A 21,757-nucleotide genomic window follows, 5' to 3' on the forward strand; every position below is an offset into this window, starting at 1 on the left:
TATGCTAGCAAATAGTGTACTTGCAAACAAGCAAAGCAGACATCAAGGCACCAGTTTCCTGTGAAGATTAAAAAATGTAATGAACCAGCACAATGAAGGGTTATCCTTTTTTTTTTTGAAAGTGCACTGCAAGTAGACCCTTATCTATTTTAGCATACCCTACTGCTCTTACTTCCCTTGAAAAGTACTCTGTTATCCACTGGGAAAAACAACAGTGTGCAAAATATTTGTGTTCCATCTGTGCACGCTGGTGTACTCTGGCTTTTATCTTGAATATGATGTCAGTGTCACCCTGTAGCAAAATTAAAATCTTATTATGTGAACTTTGTGTCTTTCTTATCTTCTATGCAAAATGTGTTAACTAGAGCAGCCTAGATACACTCATGGAAACCCTTGAGGCTCGCTTAGTAAGCCAAATCTGAGGGGTGCTTTATCACTTTTGAAAGGTTAGATCAGCTGTGTGTGTATTACAGCTTGGATGAAGATAGGGGAGGGGTTTGTTCACTTTTCAAGTTCAACATTTGTTTGCTTTTGTTTCATTTTTCCACATAATGTTTTCTGTTGCTTCAGGGAATTTTATTACATTCAAGGCTTTTTCCAAATTATGTGGTTCTAAATGACAAACAGCTTGTCTTTACAGGGGATTTGAAGATCTTATCAGGTTTTCTGTGCTTAGGTTAGCTGATAATTTAGAGTCAGGCAGTTCTTGTGAATTTTGAGCTCAGAGCACTGTCTCAATTACAATGATGTAGTCAGATAAAATCAGACAAAAATGTTACTGGATTAGATAGAAATGTGTCATAAGTTACCTTTCTTATCAGTATATGTGTCCACCAGTTTAATGTGGACCACCTTTCATTAGAAATAATCTTCAGTAAGAAGAAGTGCACAGATATTAAATAAATAGTACCTCTTCAAATAATATAGTTGCTCTAAGAGTAATATCACAGGTTTACAGTGTCAATGAAGTCATGGAAAGTATTTTGCCATGGAAAGTAATTATTTCCCACTTACTTCAGAAAGAGTTTTTTGGAATCTATAAGTCTTCTTTTGTGCATCACGTAGCATATGTAGGCTATAAGTGAAGCAGTTCTCATCAATCACTGTGTAAAATATGAGTGAACAGAAAATTTTAATAACTACAACACAAAGATTAGTATTTCAACTAAATGCAGATTATAATGCTAAGGACTAAACTTTTTTATATATTTTCTTCTTCCCTCTCACTCTCTGAATTTTCATTTTAATTTCTTTTTTCTTTTCTTCTCTTTGTTTTCTCTTTTTGTTTGATTTTAAACCATTTTCCAACTCTCCTGTTTACTGCAGGAAGAACAAATCTGTAGCTCTTGCCTATGTTTTTCCACAGCACATTGTATCTTTATGCTCTGCTTTAATAACATTTCATTAACTTCTTGAAACCATTCTCTGGGGCAGGCTTTTATTATTGGTAAAGTAAATCAAATAACAAAGTGCTAATTTTGGAGGAAAAATGGCCTAGACTCAGAAAAAATATTTAAATCTTCTATTTTTTTTTTGGATTAAAATTTGAAGTGCACAAAAATATTCCAAATGATACTCTCAAAGCTCTAAGGTACCTAAACCAGTGTTTAGAATCCATCTGCCTGTTAACATTCTGAGTACAGCAAAGAAAATCTAGTAGTGTTGTATTTCTAAGTTTTAAGTAGTATTGTGGAAGGGAAGTTTTGCTTGTCAGAAAGGGACTCAAAAATAGTTTCTTGAATAAAAATTAGAAACAAAAACCAAGAGGAGACAAATCCATGGTTTTCCAAATTGTAATAGAGTAGCAGTGCACAGGCAGAGAGACATGCTTTTATAAATGAGAAGCAGAGTTGCAGCCAAGGAGGAAAGGGGAGGAAATTGCTGCTAGTGTAATACAGGATGTCATTTCCTTTCCTCTGTGAAGCTTAGTCAACAGGAAGAACCAGGACCCTTAGCAAGTAGTGCAGATCCATGATGCAAAAAATCAAAGCCTGTGGCACCCTTAACAGCAATATTGCAACTTGCTCAGTCTGGAAGTTCCAGGGGCCTGTCATTGTGGCTACTCGTAAAACAACTGCAACAAAAAATTCATACAAGTTGCACTGTGCATTGGAAAAAGGAGTGATTTAAACTGATTATTTGGCAGCCAAGAGCTGCTTTGGATAATGGATCCTCTAATAAAGGAAAATGTGTTAAATTTTCAAAGGTGGGGGCAAAAGAGGCACATTATCACCATCATCATAATCAATAGTAACTAACATTAACAATAATAATAGTAATTGTTATTATTATTATTGTTGTTTATTATTATTCTACTAGTAGATGGTTGAAATGGTACCTTGGATATCTGCATTAGCTCAGAGTGATGTTTCTGCCTTCACACAATATCTTAAAATACCTCTCCCCTTTGGCCTCATTTAAACCATGTCATAGTGATCAGGCTAAATATTTTCCATCCAAGTCATTTGAGGTATTTACATGTTAGCCTTACAAAGATGGTATTAAAAAGTCAGTCTAGCATTTATCTTACCTACACATTCAGTACACTGTACGTAACTTTGAGTCCTACGCATTTGGTATAAATGGTTTGGGCTGGAAGAGACCTTAAAGGTAATGCAGTTCCAACCCAAAGGCGGACAGAGACATCGCTTCACTCATTGCTCAGAGCCCCATCCAACACAGCCTTGAACACTTCAAGGGATGGGGCAACCACAACTTCTCTGTCCCAGTGCCTCACCATCCTTGTAGTGAAGAAATACCTCTGTCTTGTTAAGTAGGAATTCTCCATTAAGAAATTAAAATCTCTGCACCATCTTTTACTCATGTGCATAGAACTGACATGTAATTACAGCCTTTGGAACATCGGGAGGAAGCGAGGAGATGGCAGAGTCACTGAATAATGAAGCAGATAATCTTGTTGCAAAAGGATGGATAGTGCCTGTGTGGTGATCGATGTCTTTCTGTAGTTCCCCAAAAGAGGTTTCCTATCAAAGCACAGAACTAGTTGTTATTCAGAGTAGCCTGTGTTCATTCTCTTTACAGACGTTACAGTCACGAGTGTTGCTCAAGTTCACTCTGTTCTTGAAAATATACAAGATATGATAGTTGTGAACAAAACTTTTAATTACATGCTGTGTGGAAAAAAGTGGTGAAAAAATGGGGAGATAAGAAAATCCCACAGGCTGTACATCAAAAGTATTTGTTAAATTGTCCAAAAGCAGGAAATTTATTTTCATGAGAGGAAACAAGCACTGCTTGAGACCAACTTTATTTTCTTTTACACACAGGTTGAAAATAATATATCCTGCCTATTAGTTACAGTGCAAGTGTGTATATTTTACCCAGAGGGTCCTTTCAGTAAAGGATCATAAAATCCTATCAACATACTACATTTTTCTGCTGGAGATAAATCAGGAAGATTAATGAGGTTAAGTTATTGCTGTCTAGTGTGCCAGGGAATAAGTTTCTAAATTAGAATTTTAATTGTATGTTCTATTGCAGTGCATTTCACCATATTCCTAAAATCTTTCCTTAAATAGAAGTCTTAAAGAATTTTAAAGGAATGAAAGTAATGGATTTTTTAAAAGTTATGTAGGTAAAATGGAAATGACTCTGAAAGCCTATCAAAACTAGCTTATCAAATTTTTAGACCACCTTGCACAATCTATAAATATTTATCTTCCTCCTGTTGAATCCTACAGGTGTTATCTTCACTATTAGATACCAAGATAAGAAATTGCATCAACTGATCTCATAAACAGGTTGAATTAAAAATATAAAGTAATTCTTTGTCAGTTGTTACAGAAGTACACCGTGACACTGTCTTTTGAAGGATTGTCAAGGTTTGAGACCAAATGATAATTGATTATTGGAGACTAAATGTACTAAGCTACCAAAATATTTCAATCACAGATATATGCAATTTTAGAAATTGCACAACTTTCCTGTTCCCCAGGAGAGATGACATGTTCTGGGAACGAATTCATGTAGGTCTCTGTGGTGGTTCCAGCCTTCCTCTGTGTTCTCGTGCAGTGTCTCTCAGGGGGCCTCATCCTCTGGGCCCATTCCCCAAGCACCCCTGCACACTGTCAGATACAAGGCTTGGTAAAAAATAATTACCTAATTCTTGATTATCTTTCTCAAATGCACTTGGCACCTAAAAACTTGGCTTCACCCTGGCTGGCACTCATGACCTGCTGTTCCCAAAGGAGTGCAACACCTTCACAACTTTCACAGTGACTGACAAGTCACTTTCACTGAAGTTACATCTCTGTTCTTGTAATTGAGCTGCTCTCTTGTCCTATAGTGTTAATTAAATTTCACGTATATTTGCTAATGCTATGGTCAACCGGATCTAACTCAAGCTAACTGGTACAAGTATTTATGTCATTCATTGTACCACACCGAAACACTTTGATCATTTTAATGTGTTTTCCTTATGCAGCTATGGGTTGACTAGACTGGCCAACTGTCCAAGGGAGTACCAAAGCCTATGACTTTAAAAATACAAAGATATTAAAAGGAGGCACAACCATATAAATAAGCATCAGGAACAATATTACAGAGGTGCTGTATGTCAGACTATTAACTGTGTATCTGCTTTAAGACTGATCTGCATCTTTTGTCTCACACACAACCTTATGTAAACTATCAGCCTAATTTTACCAGAAAATTCTGAACAGAACCAGATTGTTGCCATGAGTGCCCCCAAAAACAGGACTCCGAGCCAAGTTAATGTGGGATAAGATAAAAAGGTACATTCTTTAATGTCCAGGCTTCAGGCTTTTAGGAATACATGACATCTTCGTGCTGCTGCCCCCTTCTCCCTAGGACACTGATTTCCATGTTTTTTATAATATGGCTCACCCAATCCCCAGTTTACACATCTCTCAGTCCAGCCCCAGTCCCACCCCTGTGCCATCCCCCAGGGTTTTGGGGCTGGGGTCACTGGGACCCTCTGTTCTTCATTCTCTTCTTCCTTGGGCTTTGAAGTTTTTCCAGTGTTCTTAGACTCAAGGTTGTTGGTTTACGTTTGGTCTTGTTTTGCAGGCCTTTCTAATAATTGTCAGCTCTAGTACCTTGAAGAGAGCCTAAATAGCTAAAAGAATTTGAGCTACTAATCTGTGGTAGGGGTTAGGATATATAAACAATGAACTTAAGCTGTTACAAATATGAACACTACATTTGCTACAGTTACTGTGTTCCTAAAATCTATAAAAATTAAAAATCAGACACCTCTTTGGCATCAAGATCATTCTAGCAATAACATCAATATATTCTATTTGCAACAGTCTTTATTGTTGGTTGTTTTTTTTTCTTCTATATTCAGACCTAGGCTACAGTAACATAGCAGTAAGTGCTTTGTAACTGCTGAAGGCAGTTTACATTGATAAGATAGATTTTCACATTGGCTCTTGCAGCAGACAGTTTTCAAGGGCAGGCATAGTAAAATGTTTTTTTTAAATCACATTACTTGAAAACTGGACATAATTCTCAGTGATTGAAGCTGACAGAGAAGGAAAAGCTGATGGTGAATATATTCTCTAGTGGCATACAGTCATCCACAAATGCTTTCAGTGACCAAAGCAATGACTGAAGTATGAAGAGGTGCTTGCATACAGTGGGTTGCCATCAGTGAAATCATTTACTACTGCTCACAAACACTTAGGGTGATCTATTACTTACAGGTGATGCATTTTCAATGATAAAATCTTCTCTCAAGGTGACTACAAAATTAAAATGTTGTTCCATGGCTTGGACCTCCCTGCAGATTTCTTTTAACATAACTATCAATGACCCTTCTTAATTCCTTAATAATCTAAATATTTAATTAGCAATAAACTAAATGTGATTTCAATTTTCTGTTAAAAAAACCCAACAACAGTTAATTTGTATGCCACAAGAACATCCTCACATGCCATATATTTAGCAGACTCTGAATACTGAAAAACAAATGAACTGACAGATTTATTGTACTCCTAAGTCTTGCACTGTTCATTAAATGAATGTGAAAATCCTTGTCCTCCATATGTTTATGGACATGCTTAAAATAAAATGCGTGTTTACCAGGGTTTGTAAATACAAAGAAGAGTCTAATGTGACACTAGGATCTTAATTCAGGCTTTGATGGATGCATTTTTCCCATCTGTAATTTCCACATATAAAATAGACATAGCATTAGTAAAAGCTGATATATTTAGGTAAAACTAGCAATGAGTCTTGACTATGTAATGGAGGGCATTTTAGGCATCTAATTCAGCTGCAATTCAAATTATTATGGTAGAAATATAAGTTTCTTCCATAGCTAATTGAGTTTAGACAGGGACCTCCATTAAGATCACTGTTAGTTGTCTGGTCTGGCCTAAAGCAGACACTCCATAACTCTCTGCTTAGAAACAAATCCAGAGGTATTTATAACTGAATAGGTCAAATTACTAACATTGCTAAAATACACCTTAATCAGTTATCTAGAGAGGGCAATGAGAAATGATTGTTATCAGTGGAGAAACAGAGTCAATAGAGAAAACCAGATATCACAGAGAGTCATACATTTAATAACAAACCCACAGATCAAACTTAAGTGTGTTACACAATGCAATATGCATTTCTTAGTACCTATGAATAGTATTCTTTCTTGTTAAGTAGGCAGAGCAAGATTTATGATGTCCTTAACTTCTCATTTCTTTGCTTGTAAGAGCTTGCATTTTGTAAATGAAATTATAGGGGGCCACACTGTTGTCACCTAGCAACTATAGTTTGGGGGGGGGTTTTTAGAAGTTGCTGCATGGCTTTTGATTAATAACAAAAGTAGTAATTCCACTCAACACTTTGCATTTGTAGATCTTGAAGCGCTCACAAAGATGTATTATTTCTACTATCCTTACTTGGAAGCATGAAAACCTAGAATGGAAAGTGTGTTAGCAAAAATTACAATCAACAGAAATACAAATTGTGTTTTGAAGATCTTACCCTGTTCTCCACATTCCAGACTCTTCAAACTATACTTTTATATAGGTCCCTTCCAATATATTTTGCCTTACGAATTTTAAATGAGGGAAGGGAATAATTTAAAAAAATCTGTATTTGCAATGGTTATCTCCTGCTCTCATTTGAGATATTGCAGCTATTTTCTAGTCTGAGGGTCACAGTGAATTAGCCCTTGTCAAATATTTAATTTTTAATGGAAAACCACTGAGTTAAAGCATGCAAAAGTATCACATTTATCCTAAGATGGTCCTGCTGCTGCGTTACTAACTGGTTTTCATGTTGTATGTAAAGCAGTTCTCTGTAATTCATTTTTCTTCAGCACATGTTTTATCCTGATCATTGAAATGTTTTCTGCTAACAGAATGACAGTTGACATTGCATACTGAAATGTCTGCTCTAACAACAGCTTGCTTGGAAAGTGTTTCATTTTTCAAGCAGATCGTGGAGGCTGGGTAGCCAAGGTTCCATGTGATTTGAGTTAAAAAAATACTTATTTTAAATTATATGAGAAATGCCCTACACTCATTTTCAGTTCTCCATTGCCCTTGCCAAGCATTTGGTGGAGTGAAGCTGTTTGGGACCATATTTCTTCCTAATGGTTCACAATTTTAAGAAAGTTCTAAGGATGAATTAGAATGAATAGCCACGAAGATAATGTGTGGGCTGCTGTCAGCAGTTTCCCTGGAGAGTGATATGTAAGGAAAGAGATTAGAAAAATTTCTGTAATGAAACATATATTTCTCACAAGTAAGGAAAGATCTTGACAGATCATCTTTTATGAGATATCTGCTCTCTTCTCTGCTTGTGGGACAAATGAGATTTCTCCTTATAATACATTGTGGATTATCATTCTATTGCACTTTGGGTAATGGCAGCACATGGGGAATTTAGGAAATGACACTCCAGCTGTCTTTTACAATAACTGTTTCTTTTTATGCTTTTGCACTGTAATACCTCTTCCTTCAAATTATCTTTTCTGTACACTTCTCAGTGAAATACCAATGTGTATCCCAAAATGAATTAAAAACAAAAGTGGATCTACATAAATTATGTCTTATTTTTCCCTATGTGATATGTTTTATTTCATTCACTAATTTAGTGATTAAAAACCCAAAGAAAAATACATATGTGGAGTTCTTTTTCTATAATACATTTTTAATAAAGAATGTGAAGTCAATATGCAGTAGCTGGAATTGTCAATGTCTCTTTGTTTTCACTACTGTGTTAGGTTTGATATATCTGTATTCTGAAGAAAAGAATTATCTGTGTTGCAGATATATTTTTAGGAGATGTTTTAGCTGTAAGGCTCATTAAGCTTATCATTGTTTTCAGCAGTTCCAAACAGGTGGGAGAAATTGAACCTGTACATTAGCAGTTGAGATGCAGATGAACTGCCCAAAGCAGCACATGGCCTGTTGTATATCTTCCCTGAATTCAATACCTAACTCTTTCCCAGTTGTCTCCAGAGATTTACTTTATTTGATTGCTTTAAAGCAATTTTGGAAAAGTTCATAAGTGGGACAGAGAGAAGCAAGGTGTCCATAGGAGTATATTTGGGTCTTCCATGTTGCAAGGTGTAGTCTCAGAAGCTGTAGCAGCAGGACTTTCTTTGTAACAGCACATGTAATGCTTAGTGAATTAAACTGAAAACCACTTCCTGGGTAGTATCTTATGGATCAGTTCTGTGAACTGGTCTCTAGCATAAGGACTGTAAGAAAACTAGAGTTTTCAATAGTCTGTCTAGATGTCTGAAATGCAAAATCCTGAAATCCACATCATATTTTAGATCAGATGAATGATTAGCTTCCTCTGGTTTTGGAGCTTTGTTGCTGAACATTTCCATCTCTACTTTGCCTTTAACTATGTTTAATTGTTCATCATCCAGTGTTACCTGAGAACGTGTACTTTGCAAGAAATTGAGACATAGATCTCTGCCCACAGAAATTCATTCCTTATGCAGTTCAGTCAGGCTTATTAAAAAGTATTTTCCATCCAGCCTGAGTAGAGAGTGCTCTAGAGTGGGAGGGCTTGCTTGCCTTCAATGCCATTGGCAAATCGATAATCAGATAACAATTGATGCTTTTTTGACAAACAGCCTCAAAGCTATAAATCATCTTAGAATTTACAGGGTTTCACTTCTCTATCCTGGTAACAATCTAGATGTACCCAATGAGGGTATGCCATGATTAAGGGGAAATTTGTTTGTATTAGTGGGTTTTAATCATTTCAATTTTCAAGCCACTAAAATTTTTTGAAGAAAATGTGGAGAGATGAAGGACAAACAGATTGAAGACATTTGACAATCATTCTGGTTTTCTCGAGTTATTATTTAAAAGCTTTTTAGAAAAAGTCATTGTATTCGCAGGAATTTCTATATCAGCACCTTAGTGAATTTATTAAAATACCCATTTTAGACATTGAATGCCCTTGTGTTCAATTGACTTAAGCAAGAAATCAAGGGTTTATTTTGACTTTTATGCTCTTTGCTATTGGAAATCAGTGGGATCTGAACAACAGTGTTTTTTCAAGTATGAGGGGAAAGGATACTAATGGTAGTCCATGTAACGGGGATTATCTGTTTTAAACCACTCAGAATGTTGAGATCTTTCAGGAGATACAAACTAACTTCCCAAGGTTTTCCCTGTTTAGTTTGGTGCTTAGCCATTCTTGCCTTCTCTTACTAGAAAAGTAAATCATGTACTTTCATGTCCTTCCTTAATTGAACTATATAATATACTGATCATTCTAGTAAGAAGATAAAAACATGACTAAAGACTGGCTATCATAATGATATAATTCCACTGGTTTGCTTGGCAACTAAATATTTTTACCACAAGATTAATATTTCAATATGAAATTATAAAATGCCTCTACATTATATGACTTATTAATGCAATGTGTAAATGAAGAAATTGTGCAAATGCTCTTTTAGACCACAGAAAGCACAGGACAGATAGGGTGTAACAACTTGCTTCCTGCCCTGTTGGAAGCTTCTGTATTTTATTAATGTAAAAATATACTTCTAGCACCTTCAACTTTACTATTTACATGAGCTATCTTAACTAGAGCACAGAGTTGGAGGGAATAATATTATATGTTTCACAAAATCGTATTATTTTTATTCTTTGAGAAAATAACTATCATGGTGGTGTCATAAATTGTGTTTAAGAAAAAAAGATGTGTGCTAGTTGAATCTACATTTTCTAAATGCCTATATATGTTTAGATCCATGAGATCATCTGCCAAGAAGTAGATGAAATTTGATGTGTCAAAAAAAAACCCATGTCTGTTCAGTATGTAATTATACTCTTGAATACTGGAGCAATTCCAACCAATTCCAACATGATGATGAGGCTCCTTCAGCTTCATGTGTCTGTAGGAAAACTATGTGGCGATTCTGGACTGTATAAATCAAGGACTCTCAGTGTTGCAAGCACACAAATTTGGGAAGATCTAACAGCACTTCACTTGCAAATAATTATTCTTGCTATTACACAGATAATCTCATGTCAAATTTTAAATACCATTTCAACAGGAGACGCATATTTTTGCTCAATAAAAGAATCAGATAAATGACATTTGAACAACAATACCCACAAGTACTGTATGCCTTCCTCATTTGTTTACCTATAAAGTAACTGTTGCTGCATGCTTTTCTTAATGTCACTTTCTTCCCCTTTTTAGAGTTTCTTTGAAGGACAGTCTGCACCGTGGGATTCAGCTAAGAAAGATGAGAACAGAATGAAAAATAGATATGGGAATATCATTGCATGTAAGTGTTGACAACATAATTGTGCACTTTGTTAACTTCCCTTCAGAATTGGATAAGAATGACCACCAGACCCATGCTTACATCAGGCTTCCTTTTCTCTAATTAAGAAGACAAAAGTGAGGGAAGATATTACCTTTTTTTTTTTTTTGAGAAAAACTGTCAGATTTAATGCGTTTTCTCAACTAGCCTTCTATATATTTTTCATCCTGTGATCAACGTTTGGCTAATGAGAATGACACCTTTAACTAGGACTCAGCTCTAGCTGATCCTGTCAAGTGCAAGAGTACCCATGATCGCGTCACATCAATACCTTGGGTTTAGGTTATGGATGTTGTAGGAGCAGACTATTCTGCGGCTTAAGTGTTCCTCAGTAACCTTCTCAATAACAGTGGCAATTACCCTGAGTTACCCTTTTAATGCTAGACAGACTTAAAGAAAAAAAATTATAATCTGTGTTTTACTTTAAAAGGCCAAGCTTGATAAAGATTAGATATACTAATAACCAAATAACTTCAGGAGATGATGGCATGGTTTGGTGAGTGACCTAAATTTGGCATTATGAGATTGCAAAGCATTGTGATGAGATACTGCACATGAACATAGGGGCAGAAAATATATCTAGTTCATCACTATTGCATTATTTACACACTGGTATTGTTGCACTTAAAGGGGGAGTTCTCAGTTTACATCTAGGAGATGATCCCTTCCTTGATTTTCCCTTTAAAATCTAAAGATAAGATATAGAGTGTATTTATGTCTACCAGCCAGACAGATAACCATGAAGCAGGTATAAACAGAGAAATATGCAGCCATCACAGCATGTCAGAAGTTTTGTAAGCATGAAAATGAAGGATGGTCTTTAAAGAGAGATTATTTAATGATACTCTTGCAGTTTAAAAGTCATATATAACTTCAGTTACATGGGACAGCATAGAAGAATAAGCCGTGCTGATCGTCTGAACATTTGGGTGACCTGTGAAAGGCGCATGTAGTATATATTTAGAGTGACTAACTTCAACACCAAATATAGGTGCTTGTCCAGGTATAGTTCTACTCACCAATGTACCACATGGACTGAACAGAGAGAAAGACAGAACTTCAGAGAAATCGTTCAGAAATGGAGCCCATTTGAATACTTCTGAATCACCACCTCTAGTGGTCCTCTCTACAGTGCATTTGTAATAGAGAGAACAAATCCTAACTTAGTGACACCGACAGTAGGGGGTGTGAATAGACCCAGCTGGGCTGAGATGGTCTACAAATGGAAAACAGCTCTGAAACTTCTGCAGAATGAGAGAGTGCAGCACATACTTTTGGAGACAGAGGCAAATTAAGCAAGAAGTGCTTGTCAAGCAAAGATGATCTGCCACATCATTTTGAATGGACATGATAGTATTACTGTGTATTTTGGATGTATACTGTGGTACATACTGAAAAAAGGAAATGAAATCTTCTAGAAAAATAATGGGCTGGTGCATAAACAAAACAAGATAAATTAGCTGGATGTGGATTTGCTTGTTTTCCTCCAGCGATATTAAATGTGTCTCAAACTGTTATTTTGTAAGGATGTAACAATGCATGAGCTAAGTAATTACTAATCATTTAAGTAGAAATACTGAAGGTATAAATAAGAACACCAAGAAGCTTTATGCTTATCCTTGCTTTGTTGGATTTTATTTCCAGTCCAAGCCTATTAAAATACATCTTCTCTTGTAGTCAGGTTTAGTGTTTCCAGTCCCCTCTTTAATGTCATGTTAGCTGTTATGTTACACTTTGACACCCTTTGGTTGAAGAAAATTAGAAGACTACTAGTGCTTTATGTCTGAGGTAATGAAGTGATGAGTAGCCAAGGGAAAACAAGTAAGATATTAGATTCACAAATCAATGGCAATTACAAGTGATACTGAAGGCTTTCTGAGAGGCCAAATATAACTCAGAGCATTTAGATCTCAATTTACTTGAAATGTCCTCACTCTTTAGCAAAGGGAAGGAGTTGGATGGAGTTGTTAACTGATAATACTATAGTTCCCATTTATGTGGCTGTGAGAACAAAGATAACACAAGTTAAAATCTATTAGAGTTAAAGGCAATATCTTAAAAGAGAAGCTGAAACTGCTTACACAGTCATCAGTTAAATATATGTATGCAAATGGACTAGTTCGGTGTTTAATTATTTTATGTGTTTTTCTGCTGGATAAATGATAGTTTTTCTCCAAGTCCAAGAGCACAATTTCAGTGGTCCACTTTTAAATTTGTCCCAGATAGTTGAATATAGCGTATGCTTCAGCTTAAAAGCATTTTAATAAATTGCCCTTTTATGCGATCTTCAAACACCTAAAAGTACTGTGGTTTGGATTCCACTAACTATGGGTACACAATTATAATGAAATGTATATTTTTTCCACAAAGTGTTTAATGTAATTCTTTTTCTGTTTAACCTCTTTGTTTAAATTTTCCCAAGATACTACTGTTCCATTATTGCTTGTAGTCGTTATTGTTCTCAGAGGAAACTAAAACAATAGCACCAAGCAGCCAGCATTGCAGGAGCTTGTCAGAATTGCAGTATGCTTTATTTTACTCAAGTGATGTGCATTTAATTGGCTACTGCTCTACACACTGTATGAGAGTGGCTACGACTTGAGAGCCACTGCATCAAGAAGCTGAATCATGATCACAATCTAGTTACCCACAGGAAACATGCTGCTTCTTTACTGAACACAAATTGGAACTAAAACCAGCATGAATCTGCTAAATCTTCTTTACCTAAGAAAAATTCTGTTTCTGACATAATTGTATAGGGTCATACTAAAATCTTTTGGGTTTTCCTCAGGAGAGATCCTGAGATAATTTGGGAAGAGAGAGGGGGTGGGAAGGGGATGGGGGGGAGGGGGAGGGGGGGCAGGAAGATGTTCTGTATTTTTTTTAACCTAACTCAATATTGACTAAATGAGAAGAGAATATTGATCACAGCTTTTAAAGCAGCTAAAAATTTTAGGTGAAACATTTATAAAAGGTTTTATTTGCAAAGAATCAGCAAAGCACATCCCAGTAAAGGGTCATTGGTAAGGCATGCTAATCAACCAGGTGCCCCAGGGGCTTGTTAGAGATCACAGTCTGCAGGCTGGCATATTCATGTTGTAAGTAACATGAGGGGAACGAGGATATAATGCTTATATTCATTATCTAGTACCATTTTCTACAAAGACAAATTGATTCTATCATAAGTAATTTTGAAAGCTTAAATGATCAGTGGAAAGTTAAATTTGATCTCCTAATGGAAGGGTATCAAAATAAAAATGAGATGGAAAAGAGAGTATTTAAAAGCTACAAAAATTGTCAAGAGCAGTGGAAGTATAAAGGAAAAGGATATGCTAGAAATCAGTTAAGCTAGAGGCTGTTTAAGAGTCAACATTCATGTTGGAGAATATATGGCTTATGTACCTCTTAGGTTTAAATATACTTGTCATAAACACAGCACAGACAGAGTAACATTTCTTTTTGTTGACTGAAGGATTTTTTTTTAATTAAGAAGTGTTGCTATGAAGTAAGGAGTCAACTAGAGTTTTCAAAGCAATAAAAAAGGGGAGTCACTCCACTTCCACTGGAAATAAATGGATATTGAACAGTCCATTGCCTCTAAAATTCACAGAACCCTAGCTGAGAATTCAGTACTAGAAAAGATGCACATGAGAAGAAAAAAAGGGCAAAGGATAGTATGAAGATACAGGTGTAAAGTAACTTCTTTAGTTTTGCTCATTGGAAGCAGGATTTATTGCTGGGAAAGAATGTAACAAAAGGGAACAAAATATAGGAAATGTAAAGAAAAAAATACCCCTGCATATTATTCAATTGTATAAATCAGTCAAAAAGAAATAACAGGAAGGTATATTTTTAAGATATTTCTCAGTGTGAAATATAAGTTTGTTTTGCCCAATATGGAACTCACTTGTGTGTAAGTCATTAAATATGGGAATCAGTTGGCTAAACATAGACATGTAGTAACCTGAGACATCTGTACAGGACCAACAAATATGACACAGTGCACATGAGAGACATGTTATTCCATTGTGGCAGGTGAAAGCTAGTCAGTATGTCCTAGTGGCTCTATGAAAGGGCATGAGTGTTTGTGCTTAGACAACTGAACCCTGTCCTAAATAATTCAAGGAATACAAAAGAGGAGATCTTTACTAGCCTGAGTTGTCCTGGTGGGAAGGTTTATAAGGCAGTGATAGAGGAAGAAATGAAAATATGGATGAAGACAGCATGAGTCCAAGCAAGCTTGATTTCTGAGTCTGCTGACTTTAACAGAAGTTGTATCAGGTCCCAAAACTGTACAAGCAGCAACTGTGGCTGGAGCTTAGAAAGTTCCTTACTATCTTTATTAAGTAAGATAGATTTTTAGGATTAAGGTCCTGTGAGCCAAGCCTCTGTTCAGAATAAATTGATAAATAGCTTAATTAAGCAGGGAATAGAACAACAATTGGATAAGCACAGCTTGTTAAATTCAGACCTGCAAAGGTTATGTAATGCTAAGTCACATCTCTATAAATTTTTGTTCTCAGAAAAGTGAATAAGGAGGCTGAAAAGGCTGATCTGATAAATACAATTGATCTGAATATTCCAACATATTTGGAAAAACTCATTCTTCAAGACTATTGAATTAAATAATCACAGGAAAAGAGCAAAGTAAGACCTGTGTAGAACCTAGAGATGGAATTTTAATTCATTTTGATTTACTATATTTGGTTTTAAACCATGCCCTTTCTCTCTCCCAAGGAAATCCCAGAGAAATAAATGAGGCTCTGAGATCTCTAGTTCATAAGACTTGGAGCATAAAAGAGGGTGAAGTAAAGAATTCCTTCTTCCTTTCCTTCTCACCCATTTGAGCATCTCCTGACTTTGGTATTCTAATAAAATGTTATTCTAAGAAAAATTACCCCTATTCTCCCTCCACCATAGCGTGGGCAAATATTATGCTACCTATGATGAAGTTGAGGTTTTAAGTCACTTCATGTTCTTTCATTCATTTGTTATCTTTTAGGAGTTTTAAAGCTGAAAAAAATAGTTGTTCAGAACATGGGTGGCAAGTTTCAGGTGATTTATAGCCTATTTACAATTACAGCAAAATAATGACAGTCATGAAGGTCTGTCATCATCTGCAAGTAATATTAGCTCAGCAGGTGAGCAGCAAAAACAATAATACACATGTATCTAATTAGCAAAAGTAAGTCATAAATAAAGCAGCAATAAAGTGGGTATTAACCATCTCTTCATCCTTGAGATATACCCACAAATTGTTTTATCAAAAGCTTGTGCAGCATTCTGGAAAAGCTGTTGTGTTTTGTTGCTGTTGAGCTAAGAGGATCAGGAGGAGCTTATCAAGTCTTAGAGAAGAAAAAGGCCTGCCAACATACAGATACTCTTTGTGGCATGGTGGAGAATGAGCCTCTAGCAGTGTTGCCAAATCATAAAGAAAATGAGGCAGCTGCTATGAAACAAATTCATGCCATGGTGTTTTGGATTTGAATTTGGAAAACAGAGTTGGAAGTGTTGGCACATTCCTGGGTAGATATAGATGACCACAGTGGAGCAAAATTTAGTGACAAAGCCATTGTCTGACTGCTTGGGTTTTGTCATTATTTTGCTTTCTCCCCTACTGAACACATAATGAGTTTCCTTCAAAATCTGCGAGGTGGCAGTATGTCCTGTAGAATAACTTCAGCTCCTTTTGAGTACTGGCAGAAGCATTTCCAAATGATTAAACCTTTGACAACTTGATGTTATTTTATTCGCAAAAGCAGGGGTTGTGAATGGATTTCACATTAGAATGGATTTCACATTAGAATATTTAAGTGAAATACTCATATTGAAAATTAGAGGGGATTTCGAAAGCCTATGAATGACTGAAATGAGGTTTAAATGTAGATACAGTGTTTTCATGGACAACCAAACAAGCATGAGCTTGCAATTGCTGAGGTTTTAGTTTCACTTTAAAGGAATTTCGAAGGCTTTTTTTACTGAATGTGTCTTTAATTACTTTTTTTTCCTCTCCATTGTTCCCATTTCAGATGATCATTCTCGAGTGAGATTGCAACCTATTGAAGGAGAAACAAGTTCTGATTACATCAATGGAAATTATATTGATGTGCGTATACTGATGTAGTCAACAAAGCTTAATGTTGTATTCAGTCAAAGAGGGAACTCTTATTATTCTCACATTATTCATAATTTGTAATAGATACGCCAGTTAATATCAGCTGCTAACATTGCTTAGCATTGGAAAGTGCTGTCTTTGGAAGTTAGGTGTACACTAAAGGGAGAAAAGAGCCTCAAAGGGGTTTTGTCAATGGGTAAATGAAATGAGTCATTTCCTCCGACTGCCACTAGACTGAAACCTTGCCAGCAACGCGGTATGGCTACTTTGCCTGCTGGTGCTTATATGGGCTAGCAAAATGTTATTTTCACTTTCTGTCAACAGCTTGGCATCATTCCACATTTAAAAGAAAGCTGTTTGCATATTAATGTGACAAAACTCTGTAATGCCTAATGCAGAGATTTGCAGTCTCTTGTCATTTCTGCACTTTTAAGTCGCCTTCAAAGTATATTCTGCAGCTGTTAACCAGTATTTCTAATGCAAGCAAGACATTTCATTAAATATGTAGGCTGTTTAATTATTGAAAGTGGCTTCTTTGTTCATTCTGCATCATGTTAACTTAATGTTTTACATTAGAATAAATTCTTCAAGAGACAAGGTGTTTTTGATTGAAAGAATGAACTCAAAAGTAGAATTGAAAATCAATATTATCTAAAGACATAAATCTATAGATAGCAAAGATAATAATTTTACTGTTTACATGGAGTGCTAAGTGTTAAGCTAAGCAAAACAAGTGTTGCTTGATAGGAAACCGTGTCTGCTAAAGATTTCTTGTTCAGCAGTGGCATCTTTGAAAAATGGTGTCACAGTTTGCAGTTCAGATTTAATTACTAGTGCGAAACAGGAATGTACCAGTTGTTTTTTTCTCAGAATGTGGAGGAACTACAGCCAAAAAAAGAAAAGCAGGTACTTCAGTTGTAAAAACCTGAAGTCTGAAAGAACTTTGTGAGGATACCTCCTTCTTTTGATGTTTATAAGTCTGTTCAAGAATCATTAAGCTAAGCTCAGACTTCTGCTCAGTCCCTTGTTGTTAGAAAGAATACCACAGTCACCAAGCAGTAAAGGCACATACGGAAATGTATTTAGTGAGACGCCTCACTAAACTCCAAAGGGAGTAATTTGTCATGAAAGGAAAGAGAGTTCACAGTGGGGACTTAGATTTGAATTTACTTCCACATTTTCTCCAACATTCAGGATTGTTCTCATTTTAGACTAATAGTATCTTCTTGTGTCAGATTTTGATCTGACTCTAAAATATTATGAGATCTGAGTAATAGATTTTTCTCATACAGTCTCATATAAAATGCTTTTTTTTTTTGCTTATGGGAGTACCAGAGAATGGAAAGAATGCAGCCCTAAAAACAACACTTGAGAACCAAAAAAGTCACTCGCTCATCCTAAGTAGATATCTTCATTGCAAGGCTTGGAGGACTGCAGGCACCTTCCAAGATAACTCTACCACAAAACACAGCATGTTTGTTTATGATCTTGCTAGTCAGGTTTCCATTGGAAACGCTGCTTTCTCTACTACAGAAGCAGCTTTAATTTAGCTCTTGCATGCAGTTACTAGTAGAGTTGTTGTGTTGTCAGAATAAACGTGATAATAATGGAATGGCACCATCATAGACACAATAGTTATGCTGTATTTCTTCCCATCCTTTTTTTTTCCACTGGGAAATAGAAGTGTTTGATTCCATCCACTAAGGATTAGGTAACACATAGCAAAAAAACCCCAAAACTCTGTACCTCTCTGAACACTTCTCGGTTCAGACTTCCACATTTTGCTTCAGTGTCATGTAATCAATTCTGTAATTAATTTTATTCTTTCTCTAATATTCAAAGTATCTTCAGTTGTTTTGAATCTTTCCCACCTTGTGTCACTACACTTCCCCTTGCTCTCTTTTAGAAAGAAATTGGAATGTTGTGCATGCTACAGCTTCATGTTCTTCCTGTTGATGACTGACAATGCATCCTTACCATTATTCAAATATTAACACTCTTACAACTGAACTTATTGACATACATACATGATCTAAACATTTGGTGAAACTCCCATCACATCAGAAACTCAAATATTATAAAAATGCTATCATTACATTTTGACAATATGTTCAGTGTTGCAAAGAAGACATAGAGTATTAGTCTTTAGTACTTGGCCAACTTGTGATTAAGGTGCTCTTGTCATCAGAGAAGCAGAGTTGGCTTATGTTCTTCCTATTTCGATCAGAAAAAGCGTATTCATACCAATCCATTTAGTCAAAGAATTCATGCTCCTTTTTACTGTTCAGAAATAAAACAACTCACCATGGGCAGAGTGAACATCATCCTCCCTCCCCCTTCCCCAGGCTGAATGCAATCTGATGTTCTTTAACTGTTAGAAAAGGAATAGGCTTTGCAGTCAACAGCAGTAGGCAAAGGTATATCTCTGACTCCATGAGCATCTGACACCATTAGCTGCAATTGTTGGAGAGGTTTTCCTGCTGTTCGTTTTCAGCAGAGCCAACAAGGGACTGAAAGAACATACTACTTCTGGCCCCCAGTGTACAAGACTGCAACTTAGGTATCTTTCAGAAAACGCCTCTGCTTCTTGTTTCCCTTCTCACTTGCCCTTCCCCAACTAGAAAGAAACTTTGCATCTGTTACCTATACTGTTTCCTGAACATGATTCTAAATGAAGTTTACTCATAGGAACATGCAAGGTGCATATTGCTGATTTTTTTTTCCTATTTTTTTTAGGGTTATCATAGACCAAATCACTACATTGCTACACAAGGTAAGCTTATCACCCTTTCTTTTTGGTTATGTGAGGCTAAGAGGTTTTGGTACTTGGATTGTGGTTTATTCTCTCTAATATGCATTCTTCCCACACTCAGTATCCAGGACAGAGCAGGCTCAATCACTTGGGTAGAAGCAAAGAAATTGAACTATTATCAAAGTTTTCAGGTATTTTAAGGAACCAGTCCTTTACCTTTGTGTTAGAATAGGTTTTGAGTAAAAAAGGCAAAATACATCCTTTTTGGGAGAAGTTAGTCAGCATGTTGTTACTCATGAACAAAGAAATTAGTCGTGGTAGAAACTTTTCGGAGAGATAACAGTATCATGAAAATGTGTGTTCTCTTAACTGTTCAGTGATAACTAGGCTTTGGGTCCTTAGAATACAAAACTCTGCAGCTAGCAAGTTTTGGTAGAGGACCCGAAGACATTTAAACACTGGCAGGGGGATTCATTAAGAGCTCTGCAAAGATGGTTTTACAGGCCATCACTTAAAGGCTTCCTTGTGAACAAGAACCTATTCTTTTGTCAACATGCAAATTAATTTTCAATTTGTACTTGTCTCCAAAGACATAATTTGCACATTCTGATGCATTCCTTACTTATTTTTTGGTCAAGTTCAGAGCTGGAACAAATGGGAAAGATGAGTCTTCTGTGACTGCTTAATCACAATATTGAACAATATGCCAATCTCCTGCCTATGCTTGGATAGCATGCATGTGATTGCTCCTCCACTGGTGGAGGAAATCTTTTCTATAATAAGTAGTCTGTGACAGAGCTTCCTGCATTTCCGCATGGATCTGAATAACCTGAGCTACACCCATGGACATTATTTCAACCTTTTAGGGACGCAGCTGGATTACTGAGTATAATATGCTCAGAATAATTTTAACATGTATTGGATGTAGAGGTCACATACACTTTTTAATGACCTTTTATCAACACAGATAAAATGTTGGCCATGTCAAATAAGAGCTCTTGCTATGATTTCAGTTGTTTCTTAAGTCTGCAGCCTCCAGTCCCCACTTCCACTAGTGAGAGGCTTTGTAAATCTAAGTTACTGTACCTCAGCTCTCTACTATCTCAGATGCTGTACTACTTCATTCAGATAACAGTGGGGCAGGACACAGATCTTATTTCTAGAACCACTTCACTTGTGGCAATATTACAGTTTTAGATCAGATTTTTACGCTTTTAGAATTTGTGATCTTAGAATACAAGCCATCTTCTTCCACTTCTGCTACCTACCCACCATGTTGCTTAGTCCACCGTCTCTACAGGCAAGCTAGTCTCCTGGTCTCAGTTAGACAGAAAAACAGGGACAAAAATACAGCATTTACTTAATTCCCTTTGCACTTTTACACCCTCCTTTTCTAAGAAGAAATGGTTTGTTCCATTTAACGTTTAGCTAAAAATGGTATAGTTTTTCACCTTTAATGGTGACCTAAAATAAAAAGACAAACAGTTGGCATTTAGCTTGTAGTTTGTAATACAGTTTTCATCTGGAAGTTCACTAGAAGATCTTGCAGACAGCTTTCTTACAGACATGTGACATCCCTACCTGAAGCAAGTTTAAATGCATTTTTATCGTAATCTTTCTCAAAATCTTTCTCAGAATCATCATAATACTTGAGGAGCAAATACCAAGCTTGAGCTTTGAGATCTTAAAACCAGTTACGTAATTATGTATGAATAATGTACTGAAGGTCTGTGTACCAGGTCCACCATCAAGTCCTGACCATTTCTTTGCCACACCTTTTTCCTGATACGGTGTCGAGAAGGAGAATAAGAGGAGTAGAAACTAACTTCAACCAAGATGTAAAAAATATATGAATGTTTCAGCTGTCAATTTTTGGGGTAGATCCATTAATGTCTGCTTTGTAGGTGCAGATAATTGCACACAGGGATGCATCTCAAGGATGGAGAGATGTTAAATAGCCACACACCCCTCCCATGGTGCAATGAGTGAGAAACTGATTCTCTGAAGAATATGAAATTCATTTAAAAATGGGCATACATTTTACAACAAGCTCAAAATTGCCTGTCTGTGATTTTTTTTTGTGGATTACATC

General features: G+C 36.1%; 1 protein-coding gene across 13 annotated transcripts in view; it reads left to right on the top strand.

Moving 5' to 3' along the window:
- Positions 1-21,757, top strand: part of PTPRM (protein tyrosine phosphatase receptor type M) — a 467,851-nt gene that overhangs the window by 396,127 nt on the left and 49,967 nt on the right. For all 13 annotated transcript variants that reach the window (XM_071554784.1, XM_071554787.1, XM_071554785.1 and 10 more), the window contains 3 exons: positions 10,672-10,759; positions 16,828-16,904; positions 19,650-19,686. In XM_071554784.1, the coding sequence (XP_071410885.1) occupies positions 10,672-10,759; positions 16,828-16,904; positions 19,650-19,686 (202 nt within the window). The remainder of the gene's footprint in view (positions 1-10,671; positions 10,760-16,827; positions 16,905-19,649; positions 19,687-21,757) is intronic.

This window comes from Pithys albifrons, chromosome 4 (genome assembly GCF_047495875.1).
Source record: "Pithys albifrons albifrons isolate INPA30051 chromosome 4, PitAlb_v1, whole genome shotgun sequence".
NCBI classification, from domain to species: Eukaryota; Metazoa; Chordata; class Aves; order Passeriformes; family Thamnophilidae; genus Pithys; species Pithys albifrons.